The 21,278-nt window shown below is 43.9% G+C and overlaps 1 protein-coding gene across 1 annotated transcript in view; it reads right to left on the bottom strand.

Moving 5' to 3' along the window:
* Positions 1 to 20,988, bottom strand: part of VTCN1 (V-set domain containing T cell activation inhibitor 1) — an 84,509-nt gene extending 63,521 nt beyond the window's left edge. The window contains exon 1 of the mRNA XM_077119764.1: positions 20,614 to 20,988. Coding sequence (XP_076975879.1) covers positions 20,614 to 20,645 — 32 coding nt within the window. The 5' untranslated portion in view covers positions 20,646 to 20,988. The remainder of the gene's footprint in view (positions 1 to 20,613) is intronic.
* Between the last annotated feature and the right edge of the window lie 290 nt (positions 20,989 to 21,278).

The raw sequence follows: 21,278 nt of genomic DNA, 5'->3' as shown, positions 1-21,278 counted from the left end.
GTCCTCTCTGCCTGGTTTGTTCCACTGAACTCATAATCACAAGTTGGAGGGTGGGGAAGATTAATAGAAAATACCAGGTTTTCCTAAGGAGCCAGCGAGAAAAGAAAGGGTCTGTGAATATTTTCATTGTATGTCACTACTTAAACAGGAGACTTTGCAAAGACGAGTTGGCAAGAGTAACTGACCTGTGTATGACTACCTCTGGGCCCCTGGCAGAGGGGACCTCTCTGCACCCCACAATAACTCCTATCTATGGCTTGATTATAAGAAATTTATTCCTTTTTTTTCCTTATTAAAGTGTATATTATAATACATATAGTCATTAGTCATTGATACTTGGGTGTAAATGAGCGTTTTTGCTACTTTCCTGAAAATAGGTTTGGACGGTAAATTAAAAAGAAGAAGGCTAAGATATGAGAAGAAAAATTAAAAAAGATACAAACAGGAGCGGTGGAAACATTAGATATAAAATTTGTCATTCTTTTTTTCTCCAAAACGTCAGCTGGGGTTAGTGTTGGTCCTGGAAAAAGGTTTAAGTAGAAATCACTGCTTTGGGAAGTCTAGATGGTTAGTAGGAGTTCGAGTTGCTGCTAACTTCACGTGGGGAACAATGTGGCTGCACATATCAGAAGGTTTACAGTGTATGCACTGTGAGCTGGTAATTCCACTTCTAAGAATTCATTCTAAAGAACCAACAGAATACATTTATAAGGATGTTAATTATAATGATTATAATTAACATAATAATTATGGGCAAATAATTGGAAGTAACTAAATGTGTACCATGAGAGAACTGAGTGAGTAAATTAAGGTTTATAATACAAGGCATTACTACCCAGTCATAAAAAATTAAATCATGGAAGAATTTTTATTACCATGAGAATTTTAAAAGTACAAAACTGATAGATGAAGTAGGTTCTAAAATAATATGTACTGTATGATCCCATTTTATGAAATATGCATGCAAAGAGAAAAGACTAGAAGGGAATATTAAGGGTAGTTGTCCCTGGATTAGGGATGATATAGATTTTTATATATTCTTTTCTGTTTTTCCAGTTTCCACACATATTACTTTGTAAAACAAAAAGAAAAACACATTTTAAAAAATAAACATTAATTTCTTTAGGTCTGACCTAACGCTCTCTTAGATGGCGGGTGTGTGGGCATCTTTCAATGTGTTGCTTCCATGAATCTGTTAGCTTACACTGCTGCCTGGGTGAATGGTTTGCACTCTCAGTAGCCCTCTCGCAGTAAGAGCCTGTACCCAAGTGAATGTGTGCTAGAAATTATACATCATTTGTTTTGTTCATTTAAATGAGTGAAGTGGTATTTTCATATAACTCCATAAGCTGCTCACAACACTGCCCCGGCAATGATTAGAAAGCAGCCTCAGTTCCGGGGAGTTCAGGTGAGCGCCGACAGGAGCCCCCAGAATATTCAGATAAACAGAACACTTCCTCCACAGTTTGGCACCTTTTGGAAATCTAACGAAAGCCCCCATCTTGCAACTCAATTCTTTACCTCTGATTTGCCTTAAGGATAGAAAACTGTGACGCCAGCAGGATCCTCTACACATCACAGATAGATTCTCTTGTGGATATCATCCTTTCTGCCCCAGAAAATGAGTATCTGCATCCAGACAAAACATTTACTAGAATAAATGGAATATGTTGGTGTCAATATTAGTGAAACTATAATTACTTATTTGCTAAATCTATAAATGTTGGTCTAGTAATTTGTCTAATAGAAGATGTGAATCTAGAAATGGGGGGTGGGGAAAGACAGAGCCAGAATCTATCTATTTTTTTGAAGTTGTGGCTTTATCCTAAAGCTTTCAAAGTTTTTGTCTTATCTTACAGCATAAGCACAGATGTTCAAGGGGGGACTTTTTAAGGAAAAAAAAGCCTTTCCTGGTTACTCAAAAGCGCCAAGATCTTGGCAGCTTTGTAATATCAAAACACCTTCTTTCTCCTACCAATATTCCTCTCTGCTTACATTTCAGTGTTTCATTTCTAAAGGCTTTTGAAGAAAGGTGTGGAACATGGCACTTTGGGCTGTTGGCACTGAGACCCCTGGAAGCCAGGCTCCTAGGCTCAGGACAAAGTGCAACTATCAAGCCCTTGGACCTAAGATTTGCCTTATAAGATCAAACATGTGTCCAGCTCAGGAACCCCAATTTCTCCAGCTACTCCAAATACTTAATCTTATTACTGAAAATATTTGTTTTTCCTAAACCAGAAAGTAACCTAAGAACATAGATTTTTGGAGGCAGACCTGTTGTGTATTAGACTGATATTAATGAACTTGAATCCCTTCCCCCCAAAAAAGCCCAAACCTGTAAATGGGTTGACCACAATCAGAATGTAAACAAACTGAGAAAAACGTGTTGTTGTCGTTGTAGTTGTAGAACAGATTTCAGAGTTTGGTATGGGCAGAGGAAACATGTTTTTGTTACAAGTGATGCCAGCATAGGAGCACTTCCTATAAGATCCAGTGCAGGCACCGCTTCAGTAAGCATCAGTTCGGGGCCAGCTGGCATCCAGTCCCTCTGACTGCTCCAATGCCTGTGCTTCGCTGCAAGACTTGCTGTGGTTCTCACTGATGCACTGCGAGCAGACCAGAGCCTCCTGCTGTCTGCTGAGCGCCGCATGGCTCCCGAGAACCCTTGTTAAAGGTATGCTTGCTTTCTATTGGCACCTCAGGCTGACAGGCTTGGGAGACTCTGGTTTCCTCTACCTTTAAACATGCTGGTGTCCTTGACCTGGCTATTTGCTTTGGTTTTATCGGCAGCTTGCGATAAAGCATGCAAATAAATTGCATTGAGCATTCAAACTAGAGTTGTTTTGGGTCCACTTTCATGTTCTATCTCTAGTTTTGATTTGATTTACTTTCAGTTTCTTAGGACAACTACATTTATACGGCAATTGGCATAGTTGGGTGGATTCCAGTACTAAGGCAAATGCCTCGTTGGGGCACCACGACTACAATATGTTTTTTAAATTCTAAAAATAAAAACCTCATGGGAGGTGATAATTAGTTGGTCTCCCGGCCAACAGTAAATCTGGTCACAGGTTGTGCACACACGCCACCAAGGGTGCATGGCAGTTTAATGAGGAATCCTGTGAAAGGGACCCTGGTCACAATCTGGATGGAGGTGCTATTAGAGTATAAAGAAGAATCCCGTGAAGGGTACAACTAGCAGCATCACACCTGAATCAATCAGTGGGATGTAGAATTCTTATTCAGACCAATTCTCGCAACCTATTTGGAATGTTGCATGTTCTTCATTCATTCATTTGGGAGGGGGGTGGGGACCCTGAGCAAGAGGTTGGAGAATACCCAAGGTGTGGGAAAATCTTTTTAAACAACTAAAAAAGGCAAAACAATGGGTTAAAAAATGAGACAATAGAGCACCTCACAAGACAAAAACTTAGTATTAGAAGATGCTCCAGATGTCGGTCTAATCACTCCCCCCAAGATTGACAGCCTATAGTTGAAAGTGCTAAGAAGAACAAATAACTTCTTTATGATCAGCAGCAATAAGCAACACAGACAAAGATAGAAATAAAGGGCACAATGCGGCCGGGAGATCTAAAAGGCCAACCCCGAATCCCGGCCCATTCGCTCCAAGTGCTTGGCCCGGGTCCCTTGCCCGGCAGTGACAACTGTCCAGATGAAGGTCACAACCCACACGGATGGGCAGTGAGACCCAGGGCTGTAGTTAAAACAACCAAGAACAGTAATGACGATGATCCTATTGCAGTAACAGCAAAGGGCATGCACCAGACAAGAGATCATACAGTTAAGGCAAGAATTCTCACAAAATGGAGAAACAGCTGAAACACCAGTAAATCTATGGTCCAAAGGGGGATATAATGTGCCATTAACAGGCTATGAATTAACACAATGAGGAAAATATCTAATGAGACTTAGAACTTTGGGGGAAAATAGGGCACTAGGGGGCCTGGAAATTAAGGTAACCCTTACCAAATTTAGCAGCAATAAAAACAGGTACCTGGTCCTCTGCTGGAGATGCTGCTAATACCTTGATGAAACTGTGGCTATGAAGTATTATTTTTGACAGTTGCGCGAATAGTCCAACAGAAGCAGAAGCAACAGAACACATTAAGAAAATTATGCTAAGATCAGCATCAAGCCATGAGAGAATGGCGCTAGTCAAATATTCACAGGTGCTGATATAATGGGCAAATTAATAGTTTATTACGACTACTTTTATATGTAGACAGACCTAGACTTTATTTTTTATTCCCTTTCTATGAATTGTATTAAACTTGCTGTAACACACTGACAGTGAAGCTGATGGTCCCTGGGAGAAAATTACAAGTAGAGGGAACTGTGTGCCAAGCAGAGTGCTGCCATTAACCACATACAAATGTTATGGTGTCTAGAAGTATCTCTACTTCATGCTCATTTGAAAATGGTTCTTAAAAGCAATTTGATGTCATCTGTTGGTTTTGCACAACTTCCGACTTGTCTTTCTAATCATTCCTTTTCTCTTTTTCATTTCAGTTAAAGCCTTAATTTAAGGCTTTTCCAGCTGAAAAATGGGACGCTAAACCCACCCCATTCAGTCGCTGAGAAGTTAAAACAGGTTCGTGCATATCTCCCCAGCTCCAACTTCGGGTCACTGCTTTGCCTTTCTCTTCCCATCCATACCCCACCTGATAGGCATCTCCGTCTGACTGCATGTTCTTCCAAGGTGTCCTTACTTCGCCAATTCCAACTCCGATAAGAAGCCATCTCCTACAGAAAGGCTCTCTAACCACAACCGTCCCGCCACCATCACCACCACCAGAATGGGGTTAGAAGTGATGGCAAAGCATTCTGAAGTTGCCCTATGGAGACACTCATTCCACCAAACTGTAATTGAGTGTTTATCTGTCTGTGATTGTGAAAACCTTGTGTCCAATGCTCCTTTTAGCCAGCGTATGGACAGATGAGTGAAAAAATAAGGAGAAATAAATAAATTAATAGGAAGAAGGGATAAGGGGTGAAAAATAATATTGGCTAGATTGAAATATACTAGTGGCCAATGACAGGGAAGAGTAAGGGTATGGGATATATGTGTATTTTCTTTTTATTTCTTTTTCTGGAGTGATGCAAATGATCATGGTGATGAAGACACAACTATGTGATGACATTGTGAGCCACTGATTGTATACTGTGGAGGGACTGGATGTGTGAGAAGATGTTGCAATAAAAACATTGTTTTAAAAAGAACAGTTTCTCAATTTAAAAATAGGCAAGTCTGGCAATGCAAGAGAGCCATTGATGCCACCGTTATGATCATCTTTTGCCCTTCATCATCTTTAACCCTCACAGTAGTTCCAGGATGTCCATTCACTGTCCTTATTTAACAGAAGAAAGGTTCAGATGACACACAGCAAATTTGGGGAGGACACTGGACCAGGCCTCTCTGGTTCCAAATCCCATCCTTTTCCCATCTATGGTGCAGCTGAATACAAGTAGCAACGCCCACCCTCCCCCTCCCCCCCCACCACTACCTTTCCTTTGTTCTCAGAACACTCGGTGCATATTATTAAGATTATTGCAGTTGTACGGCTGCAGGGTAAATGAGACCGAGGATCTGAAAGATGACGTGACCCATTCAGGTTTCACTGGTGTTCACCCTTTCAGTGAGTCTTCTAGGTTGAACATTTTAGTTTCCCTTCATGAGGACAAGTAAAAAAGGCTTGTTTTTCCCTCTTCATGGTGATTGCTTGTTTGAGGCAATGCCCTTGAGAGCCCAAGGATTTCTTTTACAGGCACAGTCCGGGTAGTGCTTTCTATGTAGGGGCCTAAAGCGGTCAGAGCCCAATTTAAAGTCATTTAACCCCACCCAGCTACAATTAACCGCTTTGTTAAATTAACTCTGGGCTCTCGTAGGGAAGCAACACCCGGCTTTTCCACTCTCTTCTGCTTCCCCAGGTATTACAATAATTGCTGCTAACACAGTTCACAGCTGCTGGAGGACCAGATCTGCAGAGAGATGTCAAAATGCCCACAGATAGTTTGTACAGATGACCATTCAGTAGTGTGTGAAAGACAGACAACCCTGTTAAAGGCTCTCTCACAGGGAGGGTTGGAGACAGTGGGACAGTGGAGGGAAAAAAAAAAAAGTGGAACCACTGAGGATTTAGTTGTAGCCAGGCCCCTATTTCACTGTACACTTTCCGAATCTACCCCAGCCAAGAATTCCTTTCTCTGTCTTAGACCTTTAGCTCTGGTTGCTGAAAGGAAAAAAAAAAAAAAAAATCAAATCCTGGCTCTCTGTGCCCCAGCATCCCTGCTGTACATTGTGTGACCTTTGGGAGATGCGCCCCGGAGGCACCAGTGCCCAGTGCTCTCTCTCCTGCATCCAGGTTAGCTTAGCTCAACTCACAAGTGGAAGCAAATTAGATAGCACCTATAAACTGGGATGATAACAATACCCTGAAAAGATGAACTAAATAATTATAATAATGAGAAGGGGAGAACAAAATAACATGCCATGAGCATTTAATATTGTCAGTTGAGGAACATGAGGCAAGCTATTGATGCCATCTCTTGAATCCTCCCTGCTCTTTCATGAGGGAGGTGAAGGCAGAAAGGGCAGATAGGAAAAAGCCAATTCAGACCAAGTTTAATCAAGAAAGAATTACTAATAGATGAATCAAACAAAAACACCTCGCCAGTCTTTGAAGTTTGTCTCTTTGCTGGGCTTTCCTTCAGTTGCTTACCCAGGTTTGCACTGAGACTAAAAATCAGCTTTACATAAGAACCGAGGGTCTTCTATGTTTGCTTTTTCATTTTTTAGTCATATATATTGCCCTTGGTATTCACTGAGACTCTGTAAATCACCTCCCTATGGAAAGGTGATCTCGAATGTCCTCATGTCCCGTGGAGGCACAACCCCAAGTTTTCCTGCTGGACCAAGGTCCTCTTAGGTCAACCTTTTGCTCCTGCTCTCACTACTGCCACCTGCATGGACTTGAAAGTTTGACTCAACTTTACAGCCTTTGCCCACGACATCCACAACCGTAGGAAGACATCTACCCAAGCTTTCTCTCCTTAAAAGCAATTTCTGTTTTTCTCCTTTTGGTCTAACTACTGTCATTTAATTGATGCTACGATTGATGTATGGTGAAGTTTGATAGCACTACAATTCCTGGAAAACATTTTTCAAATATAATATGTTTTAACATTAAAAAAAAGGAATTACTGTAAAAGGGGAAGATCTGAAGAATGTGATGACTTTGGATGTCAAGGATGGTGGGCATTCCTGAGAAATGAAATATCAGCCTGGCCTTAGCCTCTGGGCTTCTGCTCAGTCAACCACCTGTGTCCAGTTTCAATGGAGAGATCAGGGCTTCGAGCTTCACCAGGCTCCCACACAAGTGTGGTTTTCTCCTAGTCAGTCGTGTCTTAGATTCTTTTGTAATTACTCTAGCCCCTTGTTTCCCAAAGCATGTCCTGATGTAGGCTAACGAGTATTATTTTAAAAAGGCTTATGTGGTCAAATACATTTTCATAACAATGGATTAATCACAGAAAAAGATTCCTTTAACTATATTGGACTTTTCAAAGTCTTTACTGTACTAATATGTATAGTGAATCATTTGAAATTACTGTTTACAAAGGCCAGAAACACTTGAACATTGGCAATTTCATATGATCCCACCTAATATTATTTCAGCACTTCCAAGCTTGCTTGACTAGAGAATTCTTGGGGACACTTTCTTGTATGATCTGTGTCCTTAGAACTCACTTTGAGAACGAATATCTTGGGTACTTAAAAACTGTTAGGTGCTTGGACCTACTCATGTGGCTTGGGACCCTGATGATGCGAAGACAATGGGAGAGCAGAGGGGGAGGTCTTCCTGAAGGCAGATGGTGGAAGCCCACCCAGCCTCAGGGCTGCGTTTCCAAGAAGAGTTGGCCCAATATGGCATTTCCCAACCCAATAAAAGTGCACAAATGCAGATTACTATATAAAGTTACAAATTTTGCAGTGCTAAGGTGAAAGGATTTTTTAACACTATAAAGTCATATAAACATTTGGTTTTACTATACAAATATTCAATGGAAAAAGTAGACTGCAAAAGGGAATATGCCATATTAATAACTATGTAAAAATCACTTGTGTTTGGTTACAGACTTGAAAAGGGCAGCAACAAAAATAAAATAGTTACTTACAATGATGGAACCATGGGTGACTTTTTGTTTTCTCTTTTCAAAATTTCCTTAAGTGTTAATATACTTTTTTCTCGATTAAAAACCATACCAGTTACTCCTTGTGCCAGTTTGGAAGGATTTATATATCCTAGAAAAATCATATTTTAATCCTAATCAATCTTGTGGGAGCAACAGTTTCTTCTAATCCCTATTCAGCACTATAGGTTGGAAGCTTTATTAGGTTATCTCCACAGAGATATGACTCAATTGTGGGTATTAAACTTGATTAGATGGAGATGTGACTCCACCCATTCAGGTAGGTCTTGATTAGTTTACTAGAATCCTATAAAGAGGAACGTTTTGGAGAAAGCTGGAAATTCAGAGAGAGCAGAGAAGAGTGCGAGAACACTACAGAACCACAAAGCAGAGAGTCCACCAGCCAGTGACTTTTGGAGATGAAGAAGGAAAATGCCTCCTGGGGAGCTTCCTGAAAGAAGAGGCCTGGAGAGAAAGCCAGCAGATGCTGCCATGTTTGCCATGTGCCCCTCCAGCTGAGAGAGAAATACTGAATGTCATCTTGAACCAAGGTAACTTTCCTGGATGCCTTAGATTGGACATTTATATAGACTTGTTTTTCTTGGGACATTTTCTCAGCCTTAGAACTGTAAATAAGCAACTTATTAAATTCCCCTTCTAAAAGCCATTCCATTTCTGGTATGCTGCATTCCGGCAGCTAGTAAACTAGAACACTCCCTAAAGTCCACACCAGAATGTCCTCTGGGAAAATTCCAATGTATACACCCCCTATCCACCTCCCACCATTCCTTCCAGGTGGGAGAGAGGTGTCAAGGAGAAGTTGAACACAAGTAGCCAGCACTTTGGTAAATTACATCTCTCCGGCCATCTCTTCAAAGACCTAAGGGACTTGTGAAGCACTCTGACTCCCCCACCCAAATGAAGGACTCTCCTATCTAAACAGATCCCCAAACCTACAGGCATTCCCAACACCCATATCTACTTTCCAAAGATCTGCATCTAAGTTGGTATGCTGGTTTGAAATGATGTGTGTCCCCTAGAAAAGCCATGTTTTAATCCTAATCCCATTTTGTAAAGGCAGCTGCTGCTTCTAATCCCTATTCAGCACTGTATGCTTAAAACTGCAATTTGTTCATCTCCCTGGAGATGAGATTAATCAAGAGTGGTTAAGCTGGATTAGCTGGAGGTGTGTCTCCATCCATTTGGGTGGGTCTTGATTAGTTTTTGAAGTCCTATAAAAGAGGAAACATTTTGGAGAATGAAAGAGATTTAGAGAGAGCAGAGCAGGATGACGTAGCCATAAGAAGCAGAGACCACCAGCCAGCGACCTCTGGAGAAGAAAGAACATGCCTCCTGGGGAGCTTCATGAAGCAGGAAGCCAGGAGAAGAAGCTAGCAGATGATGCCGTGTTCGCCATGCGCCCTTCCAGATGAGAGAGGAACCCTGAACTTCATTGGCCTTCTTGAACCAAGATATCATTCCCTGGATGCCTTTGATTGGACATTTCTATAGACTTGCTTTAATTGGGACATTTTCTCAGCCGTAGAACTGTAAACTAGCAACTTATTAAATTCCCCTTCTAAAAAGCCATTCTGTTTCTGGTACATTGCATTCCGGCAGCTAACAAACTAGAACAGTTGGTTATTTGAAGTTTTGAACAGAACCCTCCCTATAGCAACATTATTTATACATGATGATTCATTTTCTCAGTAAGGCCTCAAAAGCCTATTGAATCCTAATGCTTCAGAAATAATGTACATTTATAATGAAAACAGAAAACATTCCTGTTATAAACACACTTTCTGCTAAGGTATGGTTTGCATAGACTTTTTTTTTTATTAGTAGTAATAAATCTCCCTTAGCACCTTTGCACTTTTACTTATGTAACTGGAGTCTTGTACTTATTCTCTGTAGATAAAGATATTTGACCACTTAAAACTTATATTTATTTACCTAGGTAGCTTCATTACAAATTGAAAGATGTGTCTAGAATATTTTTCAAGAGAAAATGCACAGACTTATGTGGGCTAACTTTGGAATCCAGCTCCAATTTATTAAGCTGTGTCCATGGGAAAATGCTCTCTTAATCTAGCACAGGATGCTGCCCAACAGCCCCTCAGCAGTCTGTCGGTGAAGGGCGAGTTGTCATTGCCTGAGGCAATTCCTCAGAGAAGTAACATTAAATTTACCAATATGGAGGCCATCAGAGACATTGACAGGAGTAATACCTTTGGTATTGTGGGAACAAAATCCAACTGGAGTGAGCTGAAGAGAAAGTACTAATACAATACCTGATTAACAATAAGTGCCTATGTATATGTGTATTAATTCACATAGCCTCAGTGTAACCTTATGATGTAGATTCTAATGTCATCCCTATTTTATAGATTAGGAACCCAAGCATAAAGAGAATAAATAACTTGTCCAAGGCCACACAGCTACAAAGTGACAGAGCTGGTCTGGGAACCCAGGTGGCCTGTGTGCTGGTTTGAAACTATTATGTACCCCAGAAAACGCATGTCTGAATCGTGATCCAATCTCGTGGGGCCAGCCCTATTGTTTAGGGTGGGAAACTTTGATTGGATTGTTTCCCTGGATGTGTGACACACCTGGTTGTTGGTGTGAGCTTTGGGTTAGATGGAGATATGACTCTACCCATGCAAAGTGGGTTTTGATTAGTTTACTTGAGTCCTCTAGAAGGGAAACATTTTGGAGAAACCTCAGATGCAGACGCTTAGAGAGCAGAGCCTACAGAGGCAACACAAGACCCAGATGTTTGAAAATACAGAGCCCAACAGATGTCGCCACATGACTTCCCATGAGACAGTAAGCAAGCCAGAATCCAGAGTTGTGTCCTGGAGAAGCTAAGTGATGGCCCACAGATGCTTAGAGAGGAAAGCACTGGCATCAGAAGCTGGAAGCTATGGAACTGGGAACAAGGACCAGCACACGCCAGTCACATGCCTTCCTACGACAGCATGGGCCTTTCTTTGGAGTTCAGGCATCTGTCTCTGGATACCTTAGTTTGGACATTTCTATGGCCTTAGACCCATAAACTTGAAAAAGCCATTTCATTTCTGGTATATTACTTCCCAGCAGCTTTAGCAAACCAAAACAACCTGGCTCCAATCTGTGCTCAGAACCACAAAATTACACTCCCTCTGCAATGCCTGTAAATCAGCAAGATCAGTAAATCCACAGTTCTTTCAACAAGTTTGCTGGGAAATGTGGTGGTAGCTGGAAAAGTTGTCTATGGGTCCTGGGATGTGGGTAACTGTGGAGAGAAGGGACAGATGGTGGGCATGGTGCCGGCTCGCAGGAGGACTTCCTAGGCAGGAGCTGGTCCAGGGCACTGGGTTCGGAGTGATCTGTGATAGGAGCTGGGCCCGTCCTTCTCAGTGCCAGGACAGGAGGCAGAGAGCAAGGACCCAGATGAGCGTGGCAGGTGTTTATCTGCAGAGGTGAGAAGAGGAAGGAGCATCCATCTGCTGACTTCTCTCTCAGTGAAGTTTGAAGCAAGATAATCATCTGAGACTGGGGAAGGAGGGAGGAACGGAAAGAGGATTGAAGAGAGGTGTGGCAGGGCCATTCTGCAGGGGGTGAGGAGTCACGATGGGGAGCCAAGATCTGAAGCCGAAAGAGACTATTCTAAACCTCTAAATTTTATGGATGCTCTCTGTTTCTCATATCTTTCATGGTTTTTATTCTATGAGATTTTTCATTCTAAATCTGCAGAAAAAGAAGTAGGAAAAACTGTCTGCCCTTTCTCACATTACTGCTGTGCTGGGAGTCGCAGAAATACATTTGAAGTGATGTGATAGTAAATCTGAAGCATTCCAGGCATATGGTTTGGGATCGTGGAAAGCTCATACAAAGAGAAATATAACCTGAGTTTCTTTCCTCTAGAAATTTGATGTTTTTTCCCTTTTCTCATCAAAGTCCATCTGCTACTCTTTAGAAAATTCCTTAAGGAGGAAGGCAGAATGATGAATGGTCCCGAGTAAAATGTGTATCTATCTGGATAAAATCCTTAATGCTTTCTCTGAAGAATCAATGGGCCCAGAGAAAACTTCTCAAACTTGAGTATGTATCACAATAACCTGGTGGGGTTCGTTAAAACAGCCTGCTGGTCCCCACTCCTAGAGTTTTTGATTCAGTAGGTCTGGAGCGGGGCCTGAGAATTTGTATTGCCAACAGATTTCCGGGTGACGCCAATGCTGCCGATCTGGGGACCATACTTCCAGAACCACTGCTCCAAGGCTCTTCTCAGACTTTAATGTGCATGTGAATTACCCAGGAACTGGTGAAAATGCGGATTCTGACTCAGCAGCTCTGGGGTGGGGCCTGAGGTTCTCCCTTACTAAGAAGCATTCCGGTGATTCTAAAGCTGCTGGTCCACAGTCACATTAAGTGACTAGGTGAGTGCTGGTGCCACTTCGGCGGTGGTGGGGGGGGGGTGCTTGAGGATTTCTGTCTTACAGAATGACACATCTTTTGAGTGCACTAAAATCCCAGAAGGTTCCTGATACAAAGGTTCCTTAAATCCAGCTGCTCTTCTTGGACTTTTTATCATTCCTCTCCCTCCCTCCAAGTCATTCTGCTATTGTGTAAAAACAAAGGGAGGGAATAACTTAAAAGTAATTAGCACATTAAGGGCTAAATATACGCTAGGTACTGCTCTAAGTAAGCTCTTTACATGTATTAATGAGTCTTCACAACAAACCTATAGGTAGGTACTATTATCAACCCCCAATTTACTGAGAAGGAAATGGAGGAACAGAGATCTTAAGTAACTTACTCAAGGTCACACAGCTAGGAAACAGAGGTTGCAATTTGAACACAGGTCAGACTAACTCCAGAATCCTAATGATTTCCATTTCTTCATATGTCAAAAGGCAACAACTGGTTGAGGCTTTGATCTCTCAGATTTGGGGCTTTTTGGTACTTGGATAAAACATGGCCAATGGAAATCCAACAGTTTTCAGTAGGCCTGGAAGACAGGATTCTTTCGCCCCAGGATATAACCTACCCCTGGCAAATATCTCAGAAAGTCTCTCTTACCCCAAACTGCACCAGCCTGATGTCTCCTTCACCCTCCATCAGCTGCCCTCCTGAGATAACCTCCCATTACTCAGCTTCCCACTCTCTGGCAAATGCACTCTTTTTTTTTTATTGTTTTGTGATATATATATATATATTTCTTAACTTTTTTTATTGTATGTATAACATATATACAAAGCAAAGAAAGAAAAAAGCAATAGTTTTCAAAGTTCTCTTCAACAAGTAGTTAAAGGACAGATCCCAGAGTTTGTCATGGGCTACCATACCATCCTCTCAGATTTTCCCTTCTAGCTGCTCCAGAATATAGGAGAGTAGAGGGCTTAAATACATTTTTATCATCCCAATTGACTTCTTTCCTTCTTTTTTCTGTGAAAAATAACATATATACAAAAAAGCTATAAATTTCCAAGCACAGCACCACAATCAGTTGTAGAACATATTTCAGAGTTTGACATGGGTTACAGTTTCACAATTTTAGGTTTTTACTTCTAGTTGCTCTAAAATACTATAGACTAAAAGAGGTATCAATTTAATGATTCACTATTCATATTCATTTGTTAAGTCCTATCTTCTATGTATAATTTCACAGTCACCTTTGATCTTTCCATACCTCTCATTGGGGTTATTTGGGCTATGGCAATTCCAAATTTTTGATATTGGAAGGGTCTGTCACTAATATGGGGTAAGGAGATGAAACTATCTGATGTTCTGGAGAGGCTGGGCTAGGTTTCAGGACTTATCTGGACCAGGGCCCATCTGGAAGTTGTAGGTTTCTGGAAAGTTATTCTAGTGCCTGGAACCCCTGTGGAATCTTATTGCCCTAGGTGTTCTTTAGGATTGGCTGGAATGGTCCTGGTTGGGGGTTGGCAGGTTGTGATAGGTAGCAAGGTCTACCTGAAGTTGGCATAAGAGCAACCTCCAGAGTAGCCTCTCGACAGTGTTTGAACTCTCTCTGTCACTGATACTTCATTAATTACACTTCTTTTCCCCCTTTTGGTCAGGATGGAATTGTTGATCCCACAGTGCCAGGTCTGGATTCATCCGTGGGAGTCATCTCCCACGTCGCCAGGGAGACTTTCACCCCTGGATGTCATGTCTGACGTAGGGGGAAGGGCAATGATTTCACTTGCAGAGTTGGGCTTAGAGAGACTGAGGCCACATCTGAACAACAACAGAGGTCCTCCAGAAGTAACTCTTAGGTATACCTATAGGTAGTCTAAGCTTCTCCACTCCCTACATAAGCTTCACAAGAGTAAACCTCATGATCAAGGGCTTGGCCTATTGATTTGGGTGTCCCTTAAATTTGACACAGTATCAGGGGATTCCCTGATGTTTAATAGTTCCTTAGTCTTTCTCCCCTCTCTCAGGGGACTTTGCCAATACTTTTTGATTATCTGCTTAATATACTGTATTGTTTCCAGGCATTAGAATAATCTATACAGGATTAAAGGACCTCTTTCTTATTCTGTACTTCCTGTGTTTCATTTGTTCAAATGAGCTATACAGAGGTGCAAATACACTCTTGTGTAAACTCCCCTTATACACTGTCCGCCCTCTGGCATTTACAACCCTGTGTGCCTAAGGCAGCATTTCAATTTTAAACTTTACCAGTGGAAAGCTGCCAACTCCTAACTTAGCCCCCATTTCTGAAAACTAGCCAGTAGAGACCTGCCTAACCCTTGCTCCCTGCGCTGATTTGAAAGGACTCATGTACCCTAGAAAAGTCATTCTCTAATCCTAATCCAATCTTGTGGGGGCAACTGTCTCTCTTAAACCCTATTTAACACTGTATGCTGGAAACTTGGTTAGATTATCTCCATGGAGACATGTCTCCACCCATCCAGGTGGGTCTAATTAGTTTACTGGAATCCTATAAAAGAAGAAGTATTTTGGAGAAGGCTTGAGAATGTCAAAACCACAAGAAGCAGAGAGTCCACCAGCCTGCAACCTTTGGAGAAGGGAAGGAAAACCCCTCCTGGGGAGCTTCATGAACCAGGAAGCCAGGAGAGAAAGGTAGCTGATGACGCCATGTTCGCCCCATGCTTTCCAGATGAGAGCGAAACCCTAACCATGCCTGCCATGTCCCTTCCCACTTGAGAAAGAAACCCTGAACTTCATCGGCCCTCTTGAATCAAGATGCATGCCTTAGACTGGACATTTCTATAGACTTGCTTTAATTAGGACATTTTCATGGTCTTAGAGATGTAAACTTGTAATTTACTAAATTTGCCTTTTTAAAAGCCATTCTGTTTCCAGTATATTGCATTCCAGCAGCTAGCAAACTTGAACACTCCCCAGCTCCCTAAGCCTTAAAAAACCCATCCCCCACCACCTTGGGGCAGCTGTTTCTCTCTCTTGAAATGCTGCCTGGGCAGCTCTGTTTCTCCCTGAAATAAAGCGTTTGCCTGAAATCCTTTGTCCCCTGCCTCATTCCTGGTGAGTTTGCTGAGTTTGCCTTTCAGTTTTTAGATGGGGTCACTGAGCAATTTAGGATAATTGAAATGGTTCTATCATTTTTTTTCAGCTGTATGACCTTGGACAGGTTGCACAGTTTATTTTGATTACCCCATCAATAAGATGAGGGGCTGTGTGAATTTCTGAAACTCCTTCTAACTCTTAAAGTATATAGTTCTCCCTGAGTTTCAGTCATTTCTTACTCCTGCACTCATCCTGAAACAACAGGGGTGCTCTCATCCACGGCTCCAGCCTGTCCTGGTTCACCGAGGAAGTGAACATTTGCTAGTAACGAGTGGCAGTCTGCTTTAAGGGGCAGGAGATGAGGTTGAGCTGATAAGAAAGGTAAGTTTCTAATAAGAGGTCTAAATAGAGGGCTAGGTAGGAACTTGGTCCTAAATAGAGGACTAGGTAGGAACTTGGTTGTCTCTGGGGTTGCCATGGGCTAGCCTGGAGACCCTGCACGAGTCATCTGGCCTCAACATTTGCATCTGTGAAATGGAGGTAACTAAGAGTGTGAGGTGGTTTGACTAATTAACCATTACCCAGTGCTTGGTCACGGGCCTGTAGCTCCAACTGCCTGCTAAAAGTTGTTGCTCATTACGTCGGCAGTGTGTCATCAGAAAGATCTAGATGCTGAGGTCATGCACACCAGGAGCTCAGACTTGCCTCACCTTCTTTGAAGTCCTTCACCATGTCCTTTAATGCTCTATACTGTCAGAGCCAGACATTTAATGAGGATTCTAAACCCTGGTCATCCTCAGGCCTAGAGACGGATGTTGTCCCAGATTCATAGACAACAAAAGTGGAGGGGAGTGATTTTTTTTTTCAAAACAAGAATCTAGACTCTATGAACATTCTCTGTAGCTCTGTTAGAGTTCACCGTCTTTGAGCGGGTGCAGGCCAGTCTGTCCAGGGTGTACACTCACTGGAATGCCCGCTTCAGAAACAGGAGCCGTGAGGTGGAGCTTAACAGAATTCGCCATGCCCAGGGTACTGTGGTGGAAGTTGCAAATAATGATTCAATGATTATAGCAATAGCTCACATTTATGGAGTTCTTAGTCTATATTGCAAGGCAAATGGTTATCATATGTCACTGACATGACCCTAAAGGTTAGGTCAACGCGTTTTATAGGCAGGGAAATTGAGGCTCATAGGGGTGAGGAGATAGGGTCCCAGGAGGTTTTGAACCCAGGCAGCCCGACTCCAGGGCCCCAGTGTGTAACCATTACGCTTCCTGCTTCCCCACATAGGATGCAAAGCAAAGCCCAGCCCCCAAGGAGCTAACGCCAGGGAGAGACTCAGATAGGTACCAGGAACAGACATTCGTCATCTGCGAACATACAAGAAGGAGCAATTAATTGCAACTAGAAAGATCCAGATAGACTCCAAAGTGGAAGCAGCATTTGGGCTGAACGTTGAAAGGAAAAAGCAGCATTTCAACAGGTAGAGATGCATAAACAGCATCATGCTCAAAAGAGAAGGTAGCTCTGAGGGAGCAGGAAGACACTTGACACCTGTTTAAGCCTTTTATTCCAGCATGCAATTTATTTCGTCTTCCAGATTTCTGTCCTGTTCATGGGGATGGGCTCTGTTCTCCTGCAGCCTTTGATTTTACAGGCTCAGGAAATCTGGTAGTTGGCCCATCCTTTCACATCTCAGTGGGGTTTGAAGTGCAAACGTTCCCTGTGACCAGGATCCTCCCTAGGTCAGGTGCTCGTCAGTAAGGTTTTCTTGCCATGCAGCTTTCGTGGTGCTGCTAACCACTACATTCTCCTCCATATCTGGGATGTCTGAGCTGTGCACCAGCTGGAAAACGTGGTGGCAGTGGGAAACCAAGACTCCAGATAAAGCTCTCTGAACCTCCTTTGCTCCAGCCTCCTTCATTCTGTTTCATCCACCCTCCTCCAGTAAAAGATTTCAACTACTTCCCTCCTTTGACATGTCTTCACAATCCATAGTCTCTGGTGATTTCCCCAAAACTTAAATGCTCCAGAGAGCTCTTTTCATATGGAAGAGCTGAATGGGGCAGATGAGCCATCCAAGACACAGGACGGAAGGGAGGAAGGAGAGCAATGCCACAGAGCAGCTTGCCGCTCTCCAATACACCGTGCTCCCTTATGAGTTTGTTTGATGATTTATTTTTTCTGTTTTCTCTGCCTTGAGTGGCTTTCCAACTCTTTTTCACTTGGCTCACACCAATTCACCCTTCAAAGACTCAACCCAGACATCAGCAGGCTGAGGAAGTCTTCCCCAAAACCTCAGGTTAGGGAAGTGCTCCCATTGCATTCTGTGTCATGGTCACAGGATATGGGCGCCATGTTGGAATTGTCTGTTTAGGAGTCTTTCTCCCCCATTAGACTATGGTCTTGTCAGTCTCTTAGCGACTTTTGTCCTAGTGCCTTGTGCAATACCCAACACATAGTAGGTGCTCAGTTAGTTAGTATTGTTGGACAGAATATTCCCCCTCCCAGTGCTTGATTGTGATTTTTCTGTCCTTGGACTCCTAGCCCCTGGTTCATAGCAGGCACTCGAGAAATGTTCTAGGGATGACTGCTTCAGCCATCAAGTGCCATGATGGGAAGAGAAGGGGAGAGTTCTGGTCTCACAGCTTCTAGAGGTGCCAAAGATGCCAGGCATGGTAGGAGCTGCCCAACAGCACTCCATCCCTGAACAGCATGCATTTGGAGGGTGACATTTGAGAGTATTAAGCTCTCTGGTAATTAAGAGAATATCTCACAGCATATGCTGAGGATGGCAGACTCTCTCACAAGCTCTCCCATATCACCAACCATCAGTAAGAGGTAATGTCATTAATTAAGTAAATTATGGCTAAGAAAGAAGGCTTGTTAGGACCAAGAATGGACACAATGTCCCCCTCAAGTGAGCTACACCTGCAACCCTGGGACAAACCCTCCACAGCCTACTACCCACCAAGGCTGGCCACTGACCCTCTTCCTGGTGGCCTTTTGGCACAAAGATCTGCCCCACAAGTGGCTTGTCACTGCTGTTGCAACTACAGAGCATGAATAGCTAATGAGGCATGCTGGGCCAACAAGAGGAGCCTCTGTTCATTCCAGTGGGTCTTCAAAGGGTGGGGGAATCCACATTTTGAACACCCACCTCCTTCTAATCCTCCAGCAAAACCAGTCAGTCTGGTTGTAATGTATTATTAGAAAGCCCACACGTCCATCCTTGGAACAACAGAGGCATTTGTTGCATGAGGTCTGTTTCACATCCAAGAAACAAGCTGGAGGAATGCGGGTCAGGGGAGCTAGGGCTGCTGCAGGGAGTGGGGCCCGCATGACCCGGTGGAGAGAGCGTGGGGTTTCAGAGGCAGCTAGAGTGGGCTGAAATGCCGCCCTGCTCCTTACACTTTGTGTGGCCTTAAGCACAGGGCTTAGCTTCTCTGGGGTGATAATGAGACCACCCAGGGTTGTGGTGAGGATTAAAGGTGTAAAGCACCTCACATGGAGCATGGTAGATAGAAGGCAAAACACCAGCTCCTCGACAGAGGACTAGCTGTGTCTTCCTAGTGGAGGTCGCTCCCAGCCCCTGACCCCACCTGCTGCTTCTCCAGGGAGCTGACAGTGTCCTTGCCAGGCCCAGGAAGGGGAGGGCTGCCCAAGCAGTCCCCGTCCCTCTGCTTCTGCTCGAGACTGGTGACTTCAGATGAGCGTGAGTGACGGAGCTGAGATTATATTTTAAGGGAGAGAATTTTCTCGGCTGCCTCTGGGGAAGCAATGTTGTTACTGAGTCTTCACAAACTTTTCACTGCTAATCTGAGGTTTCCTTCCCTCTCTTCCTCCTTCCCTTCGTTTCTTTCTTTTGTCGGAAACCACACCTAGAAGTTAGAGGCTCAGTCCCTCAAACAACCCTTGGAACCAACAAGTGCCAGTTTTCAGAAACACCATCATGAATTGTGACTGACATTGAATTGTCAACCACCTCGAGAAGCTCCTTCACTTTTCAACTCTTTCCTTTCAGAAAGACAAATGATGCCTTCAGAAAAAAATAAAAGACAACTAGAATATGCCTGAGAAGAGTCAAAGGTAGAGGAGGGGACGTCTTTCTTCACCTCTGGGGAGTTAGACTAGTCCTGTAAAACATCCTGCTCTCAGCTTTTAACTCTCCTAATTTGATTCTAGTCAATAGTTTTGAACAGCAGCATTTTATACCAGTTTGCTTGCTCCTGCTTCTCCTGTTGTTTCCGTAGGGATCTCTACCGCCCTTCCCAGCCCAGCCCCACGTGGGCAGGCTCTAGCCTTCAGTAAAGGTATATATATTTTTTATCCTCAGCAGCAATAGCAGCAGTGCCAAGAGTGCCCTCCCCAAGAAGCCCCCAGGAAAACGAGAGTCCATCCAGCTGTGTGTGTCTGGGCGGAGGCGTTGGAATGAATTACTCAGCAGTACCGAGGGACCACACCAACGCAGGACCAGAGCATGCTCACCTCCTTCACCCTGGGGGCTGCACAGAGAGCCCCCTGAATCCCACCTGGGAGAGGCAGAACATCATCAGTCCCTGGTTCCCTTCCACCCACCAAGCAGACCCCATGCCACCTTGCTCAGTCCCTCAAGAGCCTCCGTGTCTCTGTGGAGTTCCAGCCTGGCACTCAGTCTTCTGGGTCCAGAGCTGTGCCCACAGGTGCTGACCCTCCATGCCAGGCCACCACCTGAAAACATCCCACATCCTGAAAGAGTGCCGCAAGCACCCAGTGTGTAATGCCAAGGTGAGTCTAGTTAGGATCTTGTCTGTCCAGCTCAATGCTGGATCAGATAAGGGTAAAGGTGGGGCCCCTTGGGGACAACCCAACAACCCTCAGCAGCCCCGAAAGACTTTTCCCTTGGTCCCTTCACCTGGCAGGATAAAAGGAGGAGCAGCATACCTCCAGAAGATGATCTGTCCCAGGGAAGCCATGGCGAGGGGAAGGGTCTCTTCCCACGGCGCGGCTGGGTGCGGGCGTGAATGGAGCTGCCGCTGCCCTCCCTCACAGGTGACGTGACTCACTGCCGGCTCAGGTGTGCTGGCCTTAAATAGTGCGCTGGGGCTGGTGGACGGCTCAGGTATGAGGAAACAGGGCTGCTGCACACAATTCCCTGCAGGCGCAGTGGCTGCCTGCTCCCAGCAAGCTGGTGAGACCAGGGCTCAGAGTTGTCTTTCTAGCTTGACTGTGGTTGAGAGGGTGAAAAGGGAAAGCTTCCCAGTCCTCCTGCTTGGAGGCTGATATGCAGCACAAGTCTTTTCCTCCTGAATCTGTGGAAGGGAGCTCCAGGGAGAGATTTAATCTCGAACTAAGAAAGGACTGGAATAGTCAGGGCTGTGCCGGGAAACTGGGAATAGTTCAAAGTGTCAGGGCTGTGCCGGGAAACTGGGAGGCTGGGAGTTCCCAGCTGATTCCCGCTGGTAGGTTCAGAGAGGCTGAACCATCACTGGTGAGGTCATTGGTGAAGATTCATGCTGGGGGACCTCGGAAGGGCCGTTTGCTGAAGTGACAGAAGGGCTGAGTTTGTCACTCAAGACAGCTTGCTTTGGGCCCCTGAGACTGCACAG

Source organism: Tamandua tetradactyla, chromosome 11 (assembly GCF_023851605.1).
Source record: "Tamandua tetradactyla isolate mTamTet1 chromosome 11, mTamTet1.pri, whole genome shotgun sequence".
NCBI lineage: Eukaryota > Metazoa > Chordata > Mammalia > Pilosa > Myrmecophagidae > Tamandua > Tamandua tetradactyla.
The sequence above is the reverse complement of the archived record's forward strand: the minus strand, read 5'-3'. Positions and strand labels throughout refer to the sequence as shown.